Below are 18,301 nucleotides of genomic sequence, written 5' to 3' on the forward strand. Positions count from 1 at the left end.
ACCTCGGTGAAAAATGGGTTAAATTTTTGAGGAGTTTGAAAATCCTATTTTTAGAGTTATTCAATATTAGAATTTGGTTCAACGGGTCCAAAGAAGCTTTTAACTAATTTTTTTCGCTAAAGTTTAGGTAGCCGTATTTTATTTATTTATTTATTTATTTATTTATTTAATTTTTTGAAATAGAATAGGTTTCGATTTTTGTTTTAATTATCAAAGTCTATTTGTCTCTCCCTCAATGTTAAGAATATATTCCAGAACATTTTTTTTTTAACTTTTTAGAAAAAAAATTGAATTTTTTTTTAAAATAGGACGAGGATTAAGTCGTATTAAAAAAATTATTTAAAATAGTGAAGGGTACTTAAATTGGGGCAAGGGATCGAAGACATAACAACGTTTCTAAAAAAAATACTTTAATTTTGAAATTCAATTTTTGGCTTATAATTCAGGAGCTTTAATTCATCTTCCAAAAACAAATAGCAAAATTTCAAATATTTAAACATAACTTGCGGCTATAAACACTGATTTCAATATCGTTAGTCTTTCATGGATTGACATCATAATTTATTTTTCGAAAAATCCTCTTCTTTATTAACCTAAAAATTTTAACAAATTCATGTATCAAAATTTTTTCTGAGTTTAAAAATCGTTGCTGGGCACCCACAAACAAATATTTTTTTTTTCTTAAAAAAACACCTTCATTTTTCAAAACTCCAAAACCAAAGAAGAAAAAGAAAACAAAAAATCTCAAAATGCATTTTGTTTAACATAAGAAACGATACATAAATGACAAATGATTTGTCGTGACAAAACAGAATGAATGAATGATAAACAGACCAACTGATAACTCAATTTTAAGTAAAGATGACATGGAGATTTCACTTGGAAGAGAAAGAAACCGCTTGGGAATAAAAGGCAACAGCAACGACAACAACAAAACTTGGTCATTCAATGTAAAACATAAAAGCCTGGTTAAAAATAAACAACATCCTGAGGCAGACGATGTCACCCAGTCTCTTTGGAGACGACATCAAGTGCAAGACTGCTCATATCAGGCGAAAGCATCCCAACACAAAACCGTGAAGCATGAAAAGCGTTTTTTTTTTTTTTCTTATTTTTCAATATTCCAGTTTAGGAGTTGTGACTTGATCACAATTTTGGTCCATTGACTTGTTATCTACTATTTTGTTCATATGAAGCGAGCGAGTGAGCTTGAAGTTTACCTCGCCGGCTGGCTGGCTGACTGACTGACTGGCTAAGAGAAACAGATTGCATCATTATCAATAATATTGTCAAAATGAATAATGAGCGACTGCGTGCACTGACTGACAATAAAGACTCTGTGGCGCAAAGCGTCTGTTCCGACCATCATTTCCATGATGGAGCAAAACGTAAATGTCACATTTACATTGCGCCGTCGCAAAATGCAAAAAATGGATAGCTGCACAGACAAATTGCCTTTTTGGCTTCTCCTATGCGAGCGAGCGATCGGAGTTTCAATATTGAAAACTAACCACATCTGGCTTTTTTAGTTCGGAGTTGTAGCAACAACCAGTCATCGGCAACGCCATCTCTAATAAACTTCAAATTAATTCCATCAACATTTCTTGCTTTCATTTGATTTCAAACTGTGATTTCTGCCAGCTGTAAATTGAGCTACAGCTATGCCATGGCTGCCACAAAAGAAAGGCATTAATTTACGTAGCCGGCAGTAGGCACGTACGAACGGGGAGACCCTTTTTTACGAGGAGCCTGTAACATGAAAACCTGAAACAACGACATTAAAAAACTATTTTCAAAAAAAAAGACAGATTGCCGCGTTTCGCATAACCACCGACGGCCGTCTAGCCGACCGGCAGATTAGATGATCGAATTGTGAAAAGAAGGGATAGGGTGACAAAACAATGGTGTCGTCGCCGGATTAAAAAACGAACGAGCAGTACCTTTTTTTGTTTCCTCCTGCACACACACATATGAATGCCTTTTGTTATAACCAAAAACACACAGATACAGCTTTTATATACATACCTTGGTATGTACAGCTCCAGCGCTTATGTACACAAGAGAGAAAAAATTTCCACCAACCCGAATCCATTCCATTTTTCCTTTTTTCGTTGTTGTTGTGAGAGATACACACAATAGGGGTTGGAAAATTTCGCCACGAAACTTTTAAGGGGTTGCTTTGCCATTCACGCAGCACGCAATTCTTTGTTTGGTATTATAATAACAATAGAAACAACAACAACAATGGGATTTGTTGTTTTATACCCTACCCCATTTTTCGTCATCATCAGGCCACCTTTTTTTCACGGGACATTTTTCCATGGTTTTCCATTGTGAGTGAGTGTGGGGAAAATATACGCCATTTTTTCACTGAATGAACAAATGAATATGTATGAATGTGTGTCTGTCCGTCTGTCCATGAATGTTATTATCCTTTTTTCCCGTAGACTAAACATTCCAGGGCCTGCAACGAGTTTTTCTTTGTTGTTGTTGTTGTCCATAATAAACCAGCAGGATATTGCTTATTAATCTCTTAATTAATTAATTTTTAGTTTTTTTTTTTGTTGCGTTTCGTTGTTTCCAATGTCATGGCTTTTAAAGTTAATAATTTTTTTTTATTTGCTTTCACAGTTGACTTTTTAAAGCCAGTTAGTTGGCCAGCCATTCAGTGAATTTTTGTTGTTGTTCTTTAGTCCAAAACTATCAATTTCATCACATTGTTAGGCCGTTTTTTTGAGTAGCCAGGATTAACGTTTGCTAACCCATGAATGTTTGTTTTTTTGTTTGTCCCTTCTCTTCCCCCGCAGGTGTCAACACCCGTAAACAGAGACGTGAACGCACCACATTCACCCGTGCCCAGCTGGACGTATTGGAATCTCTATTCGGCAAGACACGTTATCCTGACATCTTTATGCGCGAGGAGGTGGCACTGAAAATCAATCTACCCGAATCCAGAGTACAGGTAAGGCGATGTTTTGAAAGTTTAATTTTTGTTATTAAATTTAAGTATTGGGGTGTGTGGCTTTTAAAAAATGTGGGGAATAGTTATGGCTTTCAGATGGGTCTATATGAAGTCCTAATATTTTCAAGAGACTAGCTAACCGAAATAATTTGGAAAAAATCATTGACGAATTTCGAAACAGGAATTTCTTAGCCTAACAAATTTAACGCTTTTGGTAAACACAAAAATTTAGCGCACTTTGAGATGCTCTAAATGATATTGAATTGACAAAGAATGGAATTTAAAAAAATAGATTTCAATTTGAATGAGTTTTAAAATGTCATATTACATTTTAGAAATTTTAATTTGAAAGTTATTTAGCTAATATATATATATATATTTTTTTTTGAATAAGTTTTTTCCAGCTCGAGGGGTAATGTTGTTAAAAATATTTTATTTATCGATATTTTTATTTTTTTTTTATATGAAATATCGATAAATAAAAAAATATTTTAACAACATTAGACCTCGAGCTTGAAAAAACTTATTCAATGTTAGTTAAAAATGATTTTTTTAGATTAGAAAAAGAACAAAATAGAATGACTTGTTTTCTTTTCGACAAAAAATAATATTTTTATCCGCATTTCCAAGAAGGATAATTCCTCTTTTCTCTCTTATAGTTTTTACTCTAAAAGAGTTTGAATTTTATCGAAATTTCTATACGAATAACTAATTTTGTCTGAATTTCAAATCATTCCTTAACTTCTTTTTAGTTTGAAGTAGCATTTTTGCAAAAATACAGTACGTTTTCACTTACCTGTCATGGCATTTGTGCAAATATACTGTATTTTTGCACTTAACTGTCATATTCGTTTTCTCGTCGTGTAACCTTTTGTTTTTCGGTCGGTAAAAACCTAATGAAATAGAAAAATAGAATTTTATCATTTTTTTTTTTTTTTGGCAAATATATTAAACGATTTGCACGTAATTCAAAATTACGGTAGTAACAGATTTTTAATAGAGAAACTTTGAGATATTGGGATTAACCATATTTTTTTCGAAAACTTTTTATAATTCTAGAATGATGCAAAAGATTTTATAAATATTTTATTTTAAATATACTTGAAATAGTATATTTAAATATTATTCATAAATTTTCCAAAAATATGTAAGCTTTTCATAGATTCCAAAACAAAATTCATAGTTTTACCTACTACACTACTATTTGCACTCATTTTGCGTCTCTTTTCAAAAAATCACATTGAACTCCTAAAAGACAAATACAAAGTTAAAAAGTGTAAAAATTGCACTTGCCTTAATATGTGTTGTTCAATTCGAATTCGCATAAACATCTTCCAAATATCTTCAACAGAAACAATTATTAGATTATTTTCTGTTAATCAAAAAAAAAAAGAGAATAAGTAAAATCTCTCACAACAAAGAAAAACTATCAAAAGTGTATTTTACTCTCTTTCTCTCTCTGCGTTAAAGTCACAGACACAACGAATAGACTATAACAAAAAGCCTCACCAAATTGTTTTACACTTTCTCTCTTGCTCTCTCAGACACATACATACACAGCTAACCAGTATTAAATGTTTTATGAAATTTGTTCATTAAATACAAAAAACTGTACATAGGAAGCATTTTCTCTTTATAACAATTTTGTTTTAAAGAAAAAATGCAATTATTGTCTTGTTAGAAAAATAGGAACAGGTTCAGAAGAGGAATAAGACTTTAAATATTTCAAATTCCTCGTGGAATTCAACCCAAATGACCCTAGGCTCTATATATATATATATATATATATAATTCTATATCTTTTTCACAAAGTTGCAGTATATTGTGGATATTGTTCAATAGTAACTCTCGTCGTAATGTTTTATTTGCTGAAGTACTACTAGTACTAGTTTTATGAACTGTGTTCATTAAATGCAAAAAACTGTGCATAGCCAACACTTATTCTTTGTATATTTTCTTTTTCAAAGAAAAAAAGTCAACGTTTGTTTTTGTTAGGAAAATTTGGTTAAGTTCAGTGCAGCACACACACGTGTTCTCTCCCGATATTCATTTGCCAGGGCGTAAAAATCTCTTACCTCTACTAACGCATATATTATAAGCAGGGCTGGATTATTCTTATAAGAAGATGACTTTTATCAGCCCTTCTCCAAATCGTGGCACATGAGTAGCCAAAAGAGAACATTGAAAAGAGAATTAATATTCCGCTTTTTCATTTTATTCTACGATTTATTTTAATTGTTTTTAAATATGAAGTTTATTCCAAAAGTAGTAATGAAGGTAATAATTCACAATTTTAACACCGATTTGTTGATGATTTCAAAAAGCTAAGAGAAATTACCCGGTGAGCGAGCTATTGTTCTTGAGCATCGCTGCTTTTAGTCAAATTTCTAGTGGGGTTATATCTTTACACTCTGAAAGGCGCCTTTTCTATGGATATCTTAAAAGTTTACTTTTGATTTTAATGTCTTACTTATTTTATTATTATTATTTTTTTTTTCTGATAAAAAGTTGTTTAATTGCCTTTAAGGAATATTTTGACCTATTTCATTGCCTGGGAGTGTTTTTCTCTAATAAAAGTTATTATATTGATAAGGATTAATTTAACTTTGCCACATTATGCCCAAAAATGCTCAGCCCTTGAAAGTAATTTGTCTCAGCCATTTCCCCTCATCAATCACTAAATCTCTCAAATGGTGTGTAATTTTACCAACCAAACATATGCCTTGGCCTTTTGTGATACATATTTATCACTCACTTAGCCAGCTTCCTGACTCACACCCCTCGCCCAGAAAACAGAAGTTACCAAAAATCCTTAAAATCCCAAAAGCAAACACCAATTTGAGTGATATGGCACATATGGAAAATATAGACCAACAATTTGCTAATGAGGGGGAAAAAGTAAGTGATGAAGGGGACTACCAACCAAAGCCAGTGCCACAAATGGTGTGATACATTAAAAGGAAACCATAAAAATCTAAATGATTTTTCACCAAATTACCGGGAAAATATATATGAAAGGCAACATTACATTGGTGTATAAAAAAGGAAAAGGGAAGCGAGTGACATGTGTAAATGTAACCATTAAAATATATTACATCTAAATAAATTGGGTAAACACCAAAAACAAAAATTAACCCTCAAATGGCAGTGGCAAAAAAATATAAGAATTTCCTCACGGCAGTTATGTTTGTTTGCATTGCCGATTTCCGTTGCTCTCACAAAACGCAAGCGACAGAAATGTTAGCCAGCCATTGAAGTTCCATAAATTTGTTGTCCTTTGACAATAAATCGTTTAATTTCATTTGTGACAATTGTCGCTGTCGGCTGCTGCCATTGTTAGCCGGTTGTTAATGTGGCTAAATAAACACGAATCCAAATTTCTCGTGATGTTTATTTAGGACGTTCGCCAGGTTTTGTTTGGGGAGGCAGATTCGGATCGTTTGTTTGTTGATGATATGACATAATTATGGAGTATTGCATTGAAATGGCCCTTCATTCAGCCAAGGCCCAGATGATCAATGCCCTGGGGTCTATTTGGGAATTTGTTGGATTTGTTGTAACAATCGCTGCTGGATCAGCCAGAAATTGAGATGTCATTTTGGGCAGAGATTTTGCAGCCTTGATCAGTTGTTCAAACAGAAATGACAAAACAAACACAGCCGTTTGGTGGGCCTTCTTCTGTCTGTCCGTCTGTCTGTCTCCGTTTGTGTTATTGTTCCTGTGAACATGACCAGAGACAATGAAGGATTGAAGAAGGACACTTTTTTGTTTTTTGCAACAAAAACAACAAACGATTATAAGTAATTTAAGGACGTGACACTGAATATCTTTAAAGGCGAAATAAAAATTGCAGTTAAATGCATTCTTGTTCCATGTTCCCTCCATGGACATGTACGAACAAAAACATGTTGCTGCCGCTGCTGTCGAGCTGGCCGGTAGCTGGAACGAACATTTGTTTTGTTGTTCTGTAGCTATCCCATGTGTGTGTGTGTGTTTGTGTTACAGGGAAGCCCCTGCATTGCAAATTGACCACTCGTGAAAATTGACACGTTGGTTTCATTCCACAATTGTCTGTCGCATGTCGCCCGGACGGACGGACGAACAAATGGGACTGCCAACCGGCTTCTGCCCATTATTTGACTACGTTTGCATTTAAACATTTAATTATTGAATATCACATTGGCCAGCAAATATCTGGAATTGCTGACTGAAACTATAATTGTCGCAAACGCTGGCCGGACTGGCCGTTGTAGGTGTTTTTCGTTTCGTGTTTTCCTTTGTTTTGTAGATTTGAGACCAACACCACCTCCACCTCTGCTATCAACTACCAGTCAGTCAGTCAGCCAGCCAGTCTGTTTGTCTGGCTGGCTCAGGTTTTCGGTCTTTACTATGGTATCCTTGTGTCTACTTCTATTTCGTCGGAACGTGGTCATATAGAATTTTCACTCATCAGTCTACGACTGATTGTTCGGATTCAATTTCCATTTTCCACACTTTGTAATGAATACCAGAAGATAGACAACAGCAATAGCCACATGGTAGGGCCCTTCCTCGGAAGACGTAACAAATGGCAAGAGAAAAAAATTACCATGTGAGGGAGTAGAAATAGAGACTTCAGGTAATTGACATTTGCGTAAAATGTGACAGCAATGCTCAGCGAATCGTAATGTTGAAGAATTTTAAAATTAAACAAAACAGTGGCAAGAAAACTCTGACAGAACTTTAATTTTTGGGAGGAACTTCTTAAAGAAAACTAAAACTCGTGTTAAGGGAAAGATTTTATTTCAATGAAAATTGATTTTAAAAAATATTCCAATTTACCTCTTTCGTAAAAGGAAAAATCCCATATTTAGTCTGTGGACGTGTAAGAAACTTTGAAAACCCCATTTACACTTCAGGACATCAAATATTTATGTGAGCTGAAAATTGAGACACACCCCAATATATATTCGAAACGAATATTTTTATTTTTTGACACTATTTCTAAAATAACAGAATATAAAAAAAAACAAAAAAAAATTGGATGAGACCAAAAGTATTAAAATTAAAAAAATGGAAAAGAATAAATGAAATAAAATAAACTGGTAAAAGCCTAAATTTTCTATTTTTTCAATGAAAATTTAAATTCTAGTTTTTCTTTAGCTTTTTCTAAAAAAATATAAACCCCTTATTTAGTCTCTTAAAGTATAGGAAACTTCGAAAAAACCATTCAAATTTCAGGACTCAAAGATTTGTGTAAACTGAAAATTGAAATACACCTTATTTCATTTCGAAAAGACCAAAAATATTAGAATTAAAAAAAATACAAAAAAAAAAAATGATAAGAGCAAAAATATTAGAATTAAAAAAATAAAAACTGGTAAAATTCTAAATTTTCTGAATTTCCTCCAAATATTTTAGCTCAAAGTTCTAATTTTAAAACCCTTCACCACGGCATGAAGGAAGAATTAAGTTTGGCATTCCGTTTTTAACACCTCCAAACATAAATTTTAAACCCCACAAAAAATTCTATGTTGATTTAGCGATGTTATTCAGTCTGTCTGTCCGTCTGTGGAAATTCCACTAGTTTCCAAACGAAATGATGTAGGTTGACAAAATTTCACTTAGATTTGATTTATTTCTGCATCAATTCTGCTTACCAAAAGTGGCCCATTATATCACAACCACATCTCCATGCCAAGAAAGGTGTGGTTCTTACCCATTGAGAAAGTTCGAGAATATATTAAAGCCGATTCGACCCTAAGGCATCTAAATATTTGGTTTACCAGATAATGCCTCTAATCATTCGCTTTACCAAGACTTTCGGTATTGAAAATGGGTTATATGGGCCCACATTTTAGTAAAGGCCGAATATAACTGTACCGGAAGATTTAAGGTTTTTTGGGGAGCTTCAGTCGACAAATGTTCTATAATTTGGGATTATGTGTTCCCATTACGTAGGAAACATCCCAAAGGTCCAAGTTTTGGTATAGGACCCATATAACTGTATCTCCAGATATTCGGTATTTGAATGATTTGTGGCACACTTTTCACCGGAAATGTTTCAATTTTTGTTATTTGGAGCATATATCAGAACCTCGTTGTTTTGATGATTTTAGCTAGATTTCTCAACAGAAAAAAACATTTTTCAACAAACTTGGTTTTGGTGGATTTTGTAACAGACAGTGGAGTTTTCAGACTTATAATTATCTGTACAGGTCTAAGTAACGCCAGAAATTCGGAATTTTTAAAATTACATCCGCATTTTTCACCGATTTTGGTTTACATTTTGCAAGCCTTTTCCAAATGGTGAAGGATATTAGAAGTTCGGCCCAGCCGAATTAAGCTGCTTTTTTACTTGTTTTAATTTAAATTGGTATTGAAAATTTTCTTCAAAGAAAACACAAAAATTCCTCATTTTCTGGCCTAAGAACATTTAAAAAAATCCAATCTAAAAAAAAATAAAATATTATTTGAAAAAGAAAATATATATTTTTTTGGGATTTTTCTTAAGGCGATTTTATTATGATTTTATTTGATTTTTTGTTATATTTTCAGTTATTCTTCATGATGCCTTTTAAAAACTCAAAATATTTACCGTCCCATAAAATCCTAAAACAATGCTTAAAGCAACTTTCACAAAAATATTTTCACAAAAGCATTTCAACTCAAAACGAATGCCCTATTCTTATATCTTAAAGACAACTCGATTCTTGGTCGCATGGAAAGCATCATTCAAATTTGAATTTTTTTTAAAATACCTTTAAAAAAAAACTCAAAATATTTCTAGTTCCATAACGTCCTGGAACTGCTGCTGAAATTCAAATTTACATAAATATTCTCACAACTTTATAAGCAAATGCATCTGAAATCAAAAAGAATTTCCCCGAACATATTCCTTAAACACAACTCGATTCTTGGTCGCATGGAATGTTCGTTCAAAGTCCAAAACACCCACATGCACGCACACACACACACATACACAAGCAAACGAATAAATTTTCCATAAGGATGAAATATAAATACAAGCCAATGGTTGGTTGGTTGGTTGGCTGATGCCACTCTCGTCCTCCAACTTCAATATTTTATGAGCAAAAATGTGTGACTATATGTGTGTGCCAGTGTGTTTATATGTTTATGGGAGGGAGTGTGCGTGCTTGTTCCATGAAATGTAATCATTTTCCAGAGCTTATCTGCACCAGAACAGAACAAACATTGACGCCCTAATGCTACTGTTTACACCGCACGCAGGCCAACAAGGGAGAAGGGGGAAATGAGGAAGAAATAAAATATGGCTGGCTGGTTCATTGGCTGGCTGGATGCCTTTTAGGTTGGGGGTTGGAGGTGTTTGTGCTTGTGCCAATTTTTAGTTTTAGCTCTCTGCCAGAAGGGCTTTCATGATGAAGGGACGGACAGACGAACGAACGATGCCGCAATGTTCTTCTTCTGCTGGGTTCTCTTAGATTGTAGCCAACAAACAAACAACAACAAATCAACCCACATGCTTAAAGTAGGAATATCAGAAGAAGAAGCCTGTATTTTGTTGTTCTCGTTGATGTTGCTGTAAGCAAGCATAACGAACAAACGAAATAAATCATAAATCAAATCTTTATTATTCATGTTGATAACCTTGCTAAGCGCTTCCGTTTATGCCGAGTCAAACAATATAATTTTGGTCGAGCACGTTCACACCAAGCAGCCAACCAAGCAGCCAACCAAGCAGCCAACCAACCCAACGAACGAACGAAACTGAGATACCGAGTGTTGAAATGGGATATAGAATAGAATTCGAGGCATATGGCTGGGTTGTGGTTCGTATGATCATCATCATCATCACCATCGTCGTCGTCATCGTCATCATACGGCTTATGTAATGAATATAAATGGCAATGCCATATTCCGAACAGGCATAATCGTAATTTGTCATTAGCACGAAATAAATGGCACAAAATTATGTACATATGTGTGTGTGTGTGTGTGCGAGTGTATGTTTGTTGATGATGGCAGGGATGCATGTTTGGATATCTCCCTCGTTCAGTTGGGAGGTTCTTTGTGGTTCGCTCTCTTTCTATCTCTCTCACAGGGGATGAACCACTGAATATGGCTTGGCATCATTAGTATTTGATTTTGTTACCCTAATGTCAACTCTTTTCTTGCGTTTTTGTTAAAAATACCTATCACCCCTAGCAAATTTGAAATGTTGATGACATGTCCTGGCCCCTCACTCTCCCGCGTCTTGCATTTGTCAACAATGCGTAAACAGTATTTGTTTGTTTTCTTTTTTTTTCAATTTTTTTCCGAAATGTGTTATTGTTGTTATTTTTTTTTTTTTTTTGTATTTTTCTCGTTTGGAGTAAATTTTGTGACACAGCTGTTGTATTGTTGAGAATTTCCCATTGCAGATTAAACGACAGTTGCCTCCTAACAATAGTGGCATCACAGAGCCATGGGGAGAGAGTCATGCAGAATGAAAGAGTTTGCTGTGATTTCATTTGAGCCTGTTCTGGGAGAACTTGCACATGGTTTTATAAATTTTGTAGAAGGAAAATAGAAACAGGGGATATTTTAAAGTTGTTCTTGAATTATTGAGAGAAAGAGAGCAGTGATATTTTTTATCACAAAATGAAGAATAACATTTTTTTCATTGAAGAAAATTTAAGAATTTTTTGAAATTAAAAAAAATATATATTTGGAACAAAGTTTTTCGTACATTTGGAGTCTACTGAATTTTCAAATCTTCAATTTAAAGAAAATGAAAAAAAATTCTATGGAAATTAAAAAACTCTACAAATAACGACGACCTCTTATTTAAATTAAAAAAATATATATTCCCAAAACAGGAAAATTAAGTTCTTTATTTTTTTCTACCCTTCGCCTACCTTGCTACAGAGGATATACATCGTTTCATACAGAAAAATGTGCCTCATCGTAACAGCGACCCTAAGTCTCTTTGAATTAAATCCATTTCAGGACATTTGAAGTCGATCTAGGTGTGTCAGTGCGCCCGCCTATGCAGGGTGAGATAAAAAAACTGCAACAAAGTCAAACGTCATAATTTTTAATTTTTTTTTTAAAATTTTATTGAATGAAAGCAAAAAATGTCGGAAATAGAATCTAACTTTAGAATAGCATTAGATTTGTTCGATTTGGTCACCTTTTGCACGAATTATGCCCTTCAAACGACCAATGAAAGCGTCTAACGCTGCCCAAATGTTGCTTTGCGGTATTTTGGCCCATTCCCGGCGCAACGCTTGCCTTGCTATTTTTTAGTGCCAACCTTGTATTTTGGAAAATACTCCAGACACAATAGTCCAACGGATTGGTATCCGGAAATTTTGGTGGCCTGAAAATGAAGCAAGGAACCTCATTTTGTAACCATTCTTGGGTGGCGAGTGCTGAGTCCTGTTGGAATGTCCTAGGTCTGCGGCCAAAATGTTTGCGTGCCCAATGCTTTAATACACCCTCCAGAATATTTTCGCGATAATATTCGGCATTTATTTTGATGCCACGGTCAATTAATACGAGCAGAGAGCGACCATCGGCTGTTATGGCCGGCGCTTGAGTTCTGCGAAGCAGACTCTTTAGCTCTTTTGAGTCTATTTTCTTTCTGTTGCGGTGTAAGTTCTTACACTTTTTGGAAATTCAATGGCTTTACCCCGAGTCCATTTTTTAATATTTTCCGAATAGAATATTGCGATATGTTCAGTTCACGACCCATTTTTCGGCCACTGTGACGGGGTTTTCCATCAAGTCGTTTCTTTACTTTTCGTACCACTTCTGCTGATGTTGCTGTTTTCTTCCGTCCACTTCCTTGACGTCGGGCTACGCTACCAGTATCATGGTAACGAGCGATGGTACAAGACACAAAAGATTTATTCACATTTAAATGCTGAAGTGCTCTAAAGATAAACACTTGTGGTTCTCCAGCCGAATATAAAGAAATCACGCTTGAATTCCATCACGAATAACTTTTTTCCTGGAAATTTCTCACCAAAATGCTTTTGAAGGCTTGTAAACAATATAATGAGCTGTCACCGGAATAATTTTAACAACTGTCGGACGAGTGGCTTGGAAATGACAGCAGTCTGAAATTAGTTGCAGTTTCTTTTATCTCACCCTGTATATATAATAATAGAAATGCTTAGCATCAGCACATGAGAACAAAAATTTTATTATATCTCGAAATTCGGATCCTTTAAAAAATATTAAAAATTTAAAAAAAATTCCAAGAACAAAACATGTGTCTTATCTCAAAATTCGAATACTTCAAAAAAAGATATGAAAAAAATAGATATTAAAAAAATTCAAATTCAATTTTTATTTAAAATGTTCAATACAAAGGATTTCTTCAAATTTTTAAAGACAAAAATTTCTCCTTTTAAATTATTTTTTTTTTTCAAATCCGTTTTATTTTTCTTTCCCTAAAATTTCGTTTACTTCTCAGCCATAACTTAATAATAGAAATAATAAAATTATTGCATTGATAAAATTGAGAAATTCTATTGCTTTGATCTGCCGCCTCCTTTTCGATCCCTTGCAAATTTAAAGCTCAGCATTTAATAAATGTTCATGGCTCATTAAATGACTTCAAACGACATTTAAAATTGTTCAATTCAAATCTGAGAATCATTTTTTCCCAACTACAGCTAAGTGCTTACTAGGCACTAAACATGAAAAAATATTCCCCCTCCCAAAAAAACATCCAAGGAAAATTGAATTGACAGTGATTTGAAATCATTTGTTCTTCTTCGTTTTTTTTTTCAATTTTCTTTTATTTTGATTTTTCTTCTGTAAAATTCCCAGTTAACACAAATTGAAACAAAGACCCAACAAACGCCCCAATCTCTTGGTTATCGGCAAAAACCATTCATTTACACACAAACACACACACATTCGAACGTGGCCAGGACATGGAAGCAAATTGAAATCAAACAAATTGGGAAATCTTTGCCATAATGAAATCTGATACGCCTTATTTAATGCTCTTTTCTCGTCAAGCTATAGCGGCAACAACAATACCTACTCGAAATGTTGTTATAATGATTGCCACAAATATTACGCCCTACCCTCCGCTTCGCTCCATGCCTTCTCTGCCACTTTCGTTTTGATAACTCATCGGGTTCTGTTGGCAGGAGTTGCCTGCCCACAAATGAGTCCTCTTTCAAATACTTAAGGTTGGCGTGTGGCAACATGAAAAGGTTGGGGTGGCAACATGAAACCATTGTCATTAGTAGCGAGCCCTTCGACGTTGCTCTCCAGCCTTAGATTCCATTGAGCCACAAAAAAACAAGCTTTTGAAATCACAAGGGGAGAATACTTGTGGCCAAAATTCTGGGTTGGGGAGAGAGGCATTTGGCTGTTGCTGTGAACATAAATGCGTTCGTAAGCACTTTGCGGAATGTTAGCCGTCGTTTTCTACTCCCCTCCCAGCCAAAGCATAACAAACAAGGATAATGTGAGCTTGAATGTTTGAGGAGGGGGGAAACAAGGCAACGAGCAAACGAACGAATGCATGAATAAATAACAATCCTTAATGTATCCTTGTGCACTTGTTCCAACTGCGATAAGCGACCGAGGGTGACAGGCCGGATGCTGGATGGGTATGAGGTTTGTTTTTCTATTTGACAATATAATCGAGTCAATTTGCAGCTGCACGCCTTGGATAAACATTCGTCGTCCTCCACCCAACAGGGGTGGGATTGTATAACTTTATTAGAAAGCTGGCAGGCTGGATGAGCCTGCCGCTGGCTAAAAGAGCCTGGCATCCTTTCTTTGTGGGCGCGTGACTTTTAACACTTGTTCGTTGTTTAACAAACAACAACTATAATTTATTCATTGATATGGGACCCTGCGAAAGCCCAGTGCCAGAAGTGTTGGCATTTTACGCTTGGAAAACAAACCAGAAAAACATCAACAACAACGGCAGCGACAGCGTGTGTTATTGTTGTTGATGTTAAACAAACACAAATAAAGTTTTCGCTTTTTTTGGTCAAAATGGGGGGGAGTTGTTTTTGTAATTGTTGTGGGAAAATTTCCAGACATTTTAATAATTGAATTTTTTTCTTCGTTTCGTTACAGGTTTGGTTCAAAAATCGCCGTGCCAAGTGCCGTCAACAGTTGCAGCAGCAACAGCAATCCAACAGCTTAAGCAATTCCAAATCGGTTAATTCCGGTTCCGGTTCGTGTTCATCCTCCTCATCGTCACGCAATGCATCAAATAGTTCCGGCAGCAACTCGAACTCAACGAATTCCTCCTCGAAATCCAACAATCACCACTCCTCGTCCTCCTCCTCGTCGGCCGGTGGCAGCCACAGCCACAACAACAATGGCAACAAGAACTCGGCGAACTCGAACAATCCCAATGGACCCTCGGGCGGTGCTGGTTCGTCATCGGCAGCTGCTGCCGCTGCTGCTGCCGTGGCCCAGTCCATCAAATCGCATCACAGTTCCTTCCTCAACTCATCCAGCTCTGCCACCTCCGCCGTTACACCCACCAGTTCCGCCGGCAATTCGCATTTGCATCACATGAATGCCAACAGCCATGCGGCGGCGAATGCAGCAGCCAGTGCGGCTGGCCTTAATACATCGGGTGGTGGTGGTGGCGGTGCCGGCCATCACAACTCCTCGCCGTTGCTGCCCACACCTGCCACCTCCGTCAGTCCTGTGAGTATTGTGTGCAAAAAGGAACACATTGGCTCTAGCGGTTATCCTGTCTCCAATCCCGACATTTTAAGGGCTGCCTCCTATGACACGCTGAAAGAGTCAGGAGGTGATATCGGCAGCAGTGGCCACCACCACAGCATCTATGGTACAGCTGCCTCGGCAAATCCTCGCCTGCTGCAGCCCGGTGGCAATATCACTCCCATGGATTCGAATTCCAGCATTACCACACCCTCACCACCCATTACGCCCATGTCCCCGCAATCGGCAGCCGCCGCCCATGCTGCCCAATCAGCTCAGTCGGCCCATCACTCGGCAGCCCATTCCGCCGCCTACATGTCCAATCATGATTCCTACAATTTTTGGCACAATCAATATCAGCAGTATCCCAACAACTATGCCCAGGCGCCCAGCTACTACTCCCAAATGGAGTACTTTAGCAATCAGAATCAGGTGAACTACAACATGGGCCATTCCGGCTATTCGGCTGCCTCGAATTTCGGTCTGTCACCGAGTCCCTCATTCACGGGCACCGTATCAGCCCAGGCCTTCTCGCAGAACAGCCTAGACTACATGACGCCTCAGGACAAGTATGTAAATATGGTGTAGAATCTGCTGATGCAATATTGCGGCGGCAAATCGGATGAGGATGCCAATGGAATGGCCAGCAGTGAGCAGCACCGCATCAACTCGGATTATGCTTAGATTTGAAAAAACAGAAAACAAAAACAAACATATCGTGAAGAAAAGAGACAAAAAACAAAAACCATTTCCAGGGTCACCCAGCTTCAGGCAAGGGAAGTGTTTTGGGTCCTCCACATATCTGCAACGGAGAGGACCCCCCTCACCAAAATCATGTGTAAATATTTACAAAAACAAAAGTCCTAGATTTGAGTTATGTTTGAGTTTTTTTATTATTTTTTTTTTTTTTTTCAAAAGCCAATGTCAACGAAAAAACGAGTGATAATTAAGCAAACAAAAAACAACCACTTATATAAAACAAAAAGAAAAACAACAACTAAATAAGCTATGTATGTACTAATTAATTAAGAAAAAAACAACAAATCTTTAAAAAAATCAAACAAACACAACAATACTCAAGCCATTCTTGTCCTATGTTTAAAACATTGTTCTTTTAATTAAGAAATTCTTTTCAGTATTTCCCCATGCCAACAAAAACATTCCAAGGAACTGCAAATAACAGATTTCAAATTTCGAAAAAAAAGAAAAAAAAATATTTCACAAAATTATTCTTGGTTTTGGAAACTGAAAGAATTAAATTTATGTTTTCAAAATTGATTGATAATCTTGTAACAATTTTTAAAGCATTTCTCTAAAAAATATTTTTTTTCTACTTTAATTTAACAAAGAATCGTTTATGGCTTCTTAATTCCCTAACAAATTGACAAGTCATTATCGATCTATAAATCCCTACCCGCTTTCTCAGCAGAGAACCAAAAAAGTAACTTTCCACATCAACAAATATCATTCTCTCAGAGTTACTTCTCACTCTCTCTCTCCCTGCCACATTCAAATGAAACATGCGAGAGAAACATTATTCCTCTTTGATTGAACCCCTTCATATCACTATTATTAACACATCCTGGCAAAGGAAACAAAACCAACAAAATAGTTATAATAATTGTAAAATAATTAAAAAAAAAAACAATCATAAAACAAAATTGTGTAACATATTTAGTTAATAATGCAAACAAAAAATAAGACAGTTCAAATGGAGAAGAAAAAACAAAAAACCCAATAACGAAATTTAAAATCTAAACTAAAAATAACTTCAATGAATGTTTGTAAAAAAATTCTTAAATGTCTAACAAAGCAACAAAAAAAAGAAGAAGAGATAAACAAAAAATAGGAATTAGTAAATTTTATTTAGACGTTGTATAAAACAAAAACAAAATCAAACAATGATATATCCCTCCTCGCCGCCCCTGTAAACCTAAGCTAATATTAATTAATAATTGTCTTCTTGTCCCATACCTATTTCCTTATATCAATGAAAACGAATAACACAAAAACAAAAAAACATAGTTAATAATTAATTATAATAACAAAAAAAAAAAAAAAAACATAATCTGTGTACAAAAAAAAAAACAAAAACTCAATACTAAACAATTTATTAAATATCTAATTGCAAACTCACACACACACACCCACACACTTTTTTCACTTGCACTCATAGTTCCCCTTGTCATCGTCATCACCCTTCCCTCCCCCCTCAAAAGGTGTGTTGTGTTTTTCTGTTATATATACATATATTTTTTAACGATTTTATTTTTGATTCCTATATAGTTTTCAAATTCTGTGTAATAAAATTAAAGAAAAAAAACAAAATTCTCATTTTAGTTTCTAAGGCAACACCAACATGAAATCCAATATTATTTGTTTTAAACAATTGCATTATTATACTTTTTATATAAAGAAAATACATTTTCCTTTTAGTTAATAACTTCAACTCTCCTCCATAACACCCTTCTACCCCCCTCTCTTCCTCCCACCACGGGGAATGGGAGGTAGTCGAGGTGCTTGGTTATTTATGTTATAAGTTTAGAGGTCTCCAATTTTATTTACAAAATAACTCAACGATAATCACAATATCGAAGTTAAGTCAAATTTATTTTTATTATTATTATATAATTAAAAAAAAAATATGAAAAAAAAAACAATGAATGTAAAAACAAAACA

General features: G+C 35.2%; 1 protein-coding gene and 1 long non-coding RNA gene across 3 annotated transcripts in view; one reads left to right on the forward strand and one right to left on the reverse strand.

Annotated features, from left to right (window-relative positions):
* LOC101887472 (homeotic protein ocelliless) overlaps window positions 1–17,450 on the forward strand; it is a 37,612-nt gene extending 20,162 nt beyond the window's left edge. For both annotated transcript variants that reach the window (XM_059121668.1, XM_059121667.1), the window contains exons 3-4: window positions 2,808–2,962; window positions 15,020–17,450. In XM_059121668.1, the coding sequence (XP_058977651.1) occupies window positions 2,808–2,962; window positions 15,020–16,210 (1,346 nt within the window). In that variant the 3' untranslated portion in view covers window positions 16,211–17,450. The remainder of the gene's footprint in view (window positions 1–2,807; window positions 2,963–15,019) is intronic.
* The window catches only part of LOC131802153 (uncharacterized), a 152,357-nt gene that overhangs the window by 90,295 nt on the left and 43,761 nt on the right, over window positions 1–18,301 (reverse strand). Inside the window, exon 2 of the long non-coding RNA XR_009342061.1 lies at window positions 3,759–3,855. This is a non-coding gene — a long non-coding RNA (uncharacterized LOC131802153). The remainder of the gene's footprint in view (window positions 1–3,758; window positions 3,856–18,301) is intronic.

Source organism: Musca domestica, unplaced genomic scaffold (assembly GCF_030504385.1).
Source record: "Musca domestica strain aabys unplaced genomic scaffold, Musca_domestica.polishedcontigs.V.1.1 2, whole genome shotgun sequence".
NCBI classification, from domain to species: Eukaryota; Metazoa; Arthropoda; class Insecta; order Diptera; family Muscidae; genus Musca; species Musca domestica.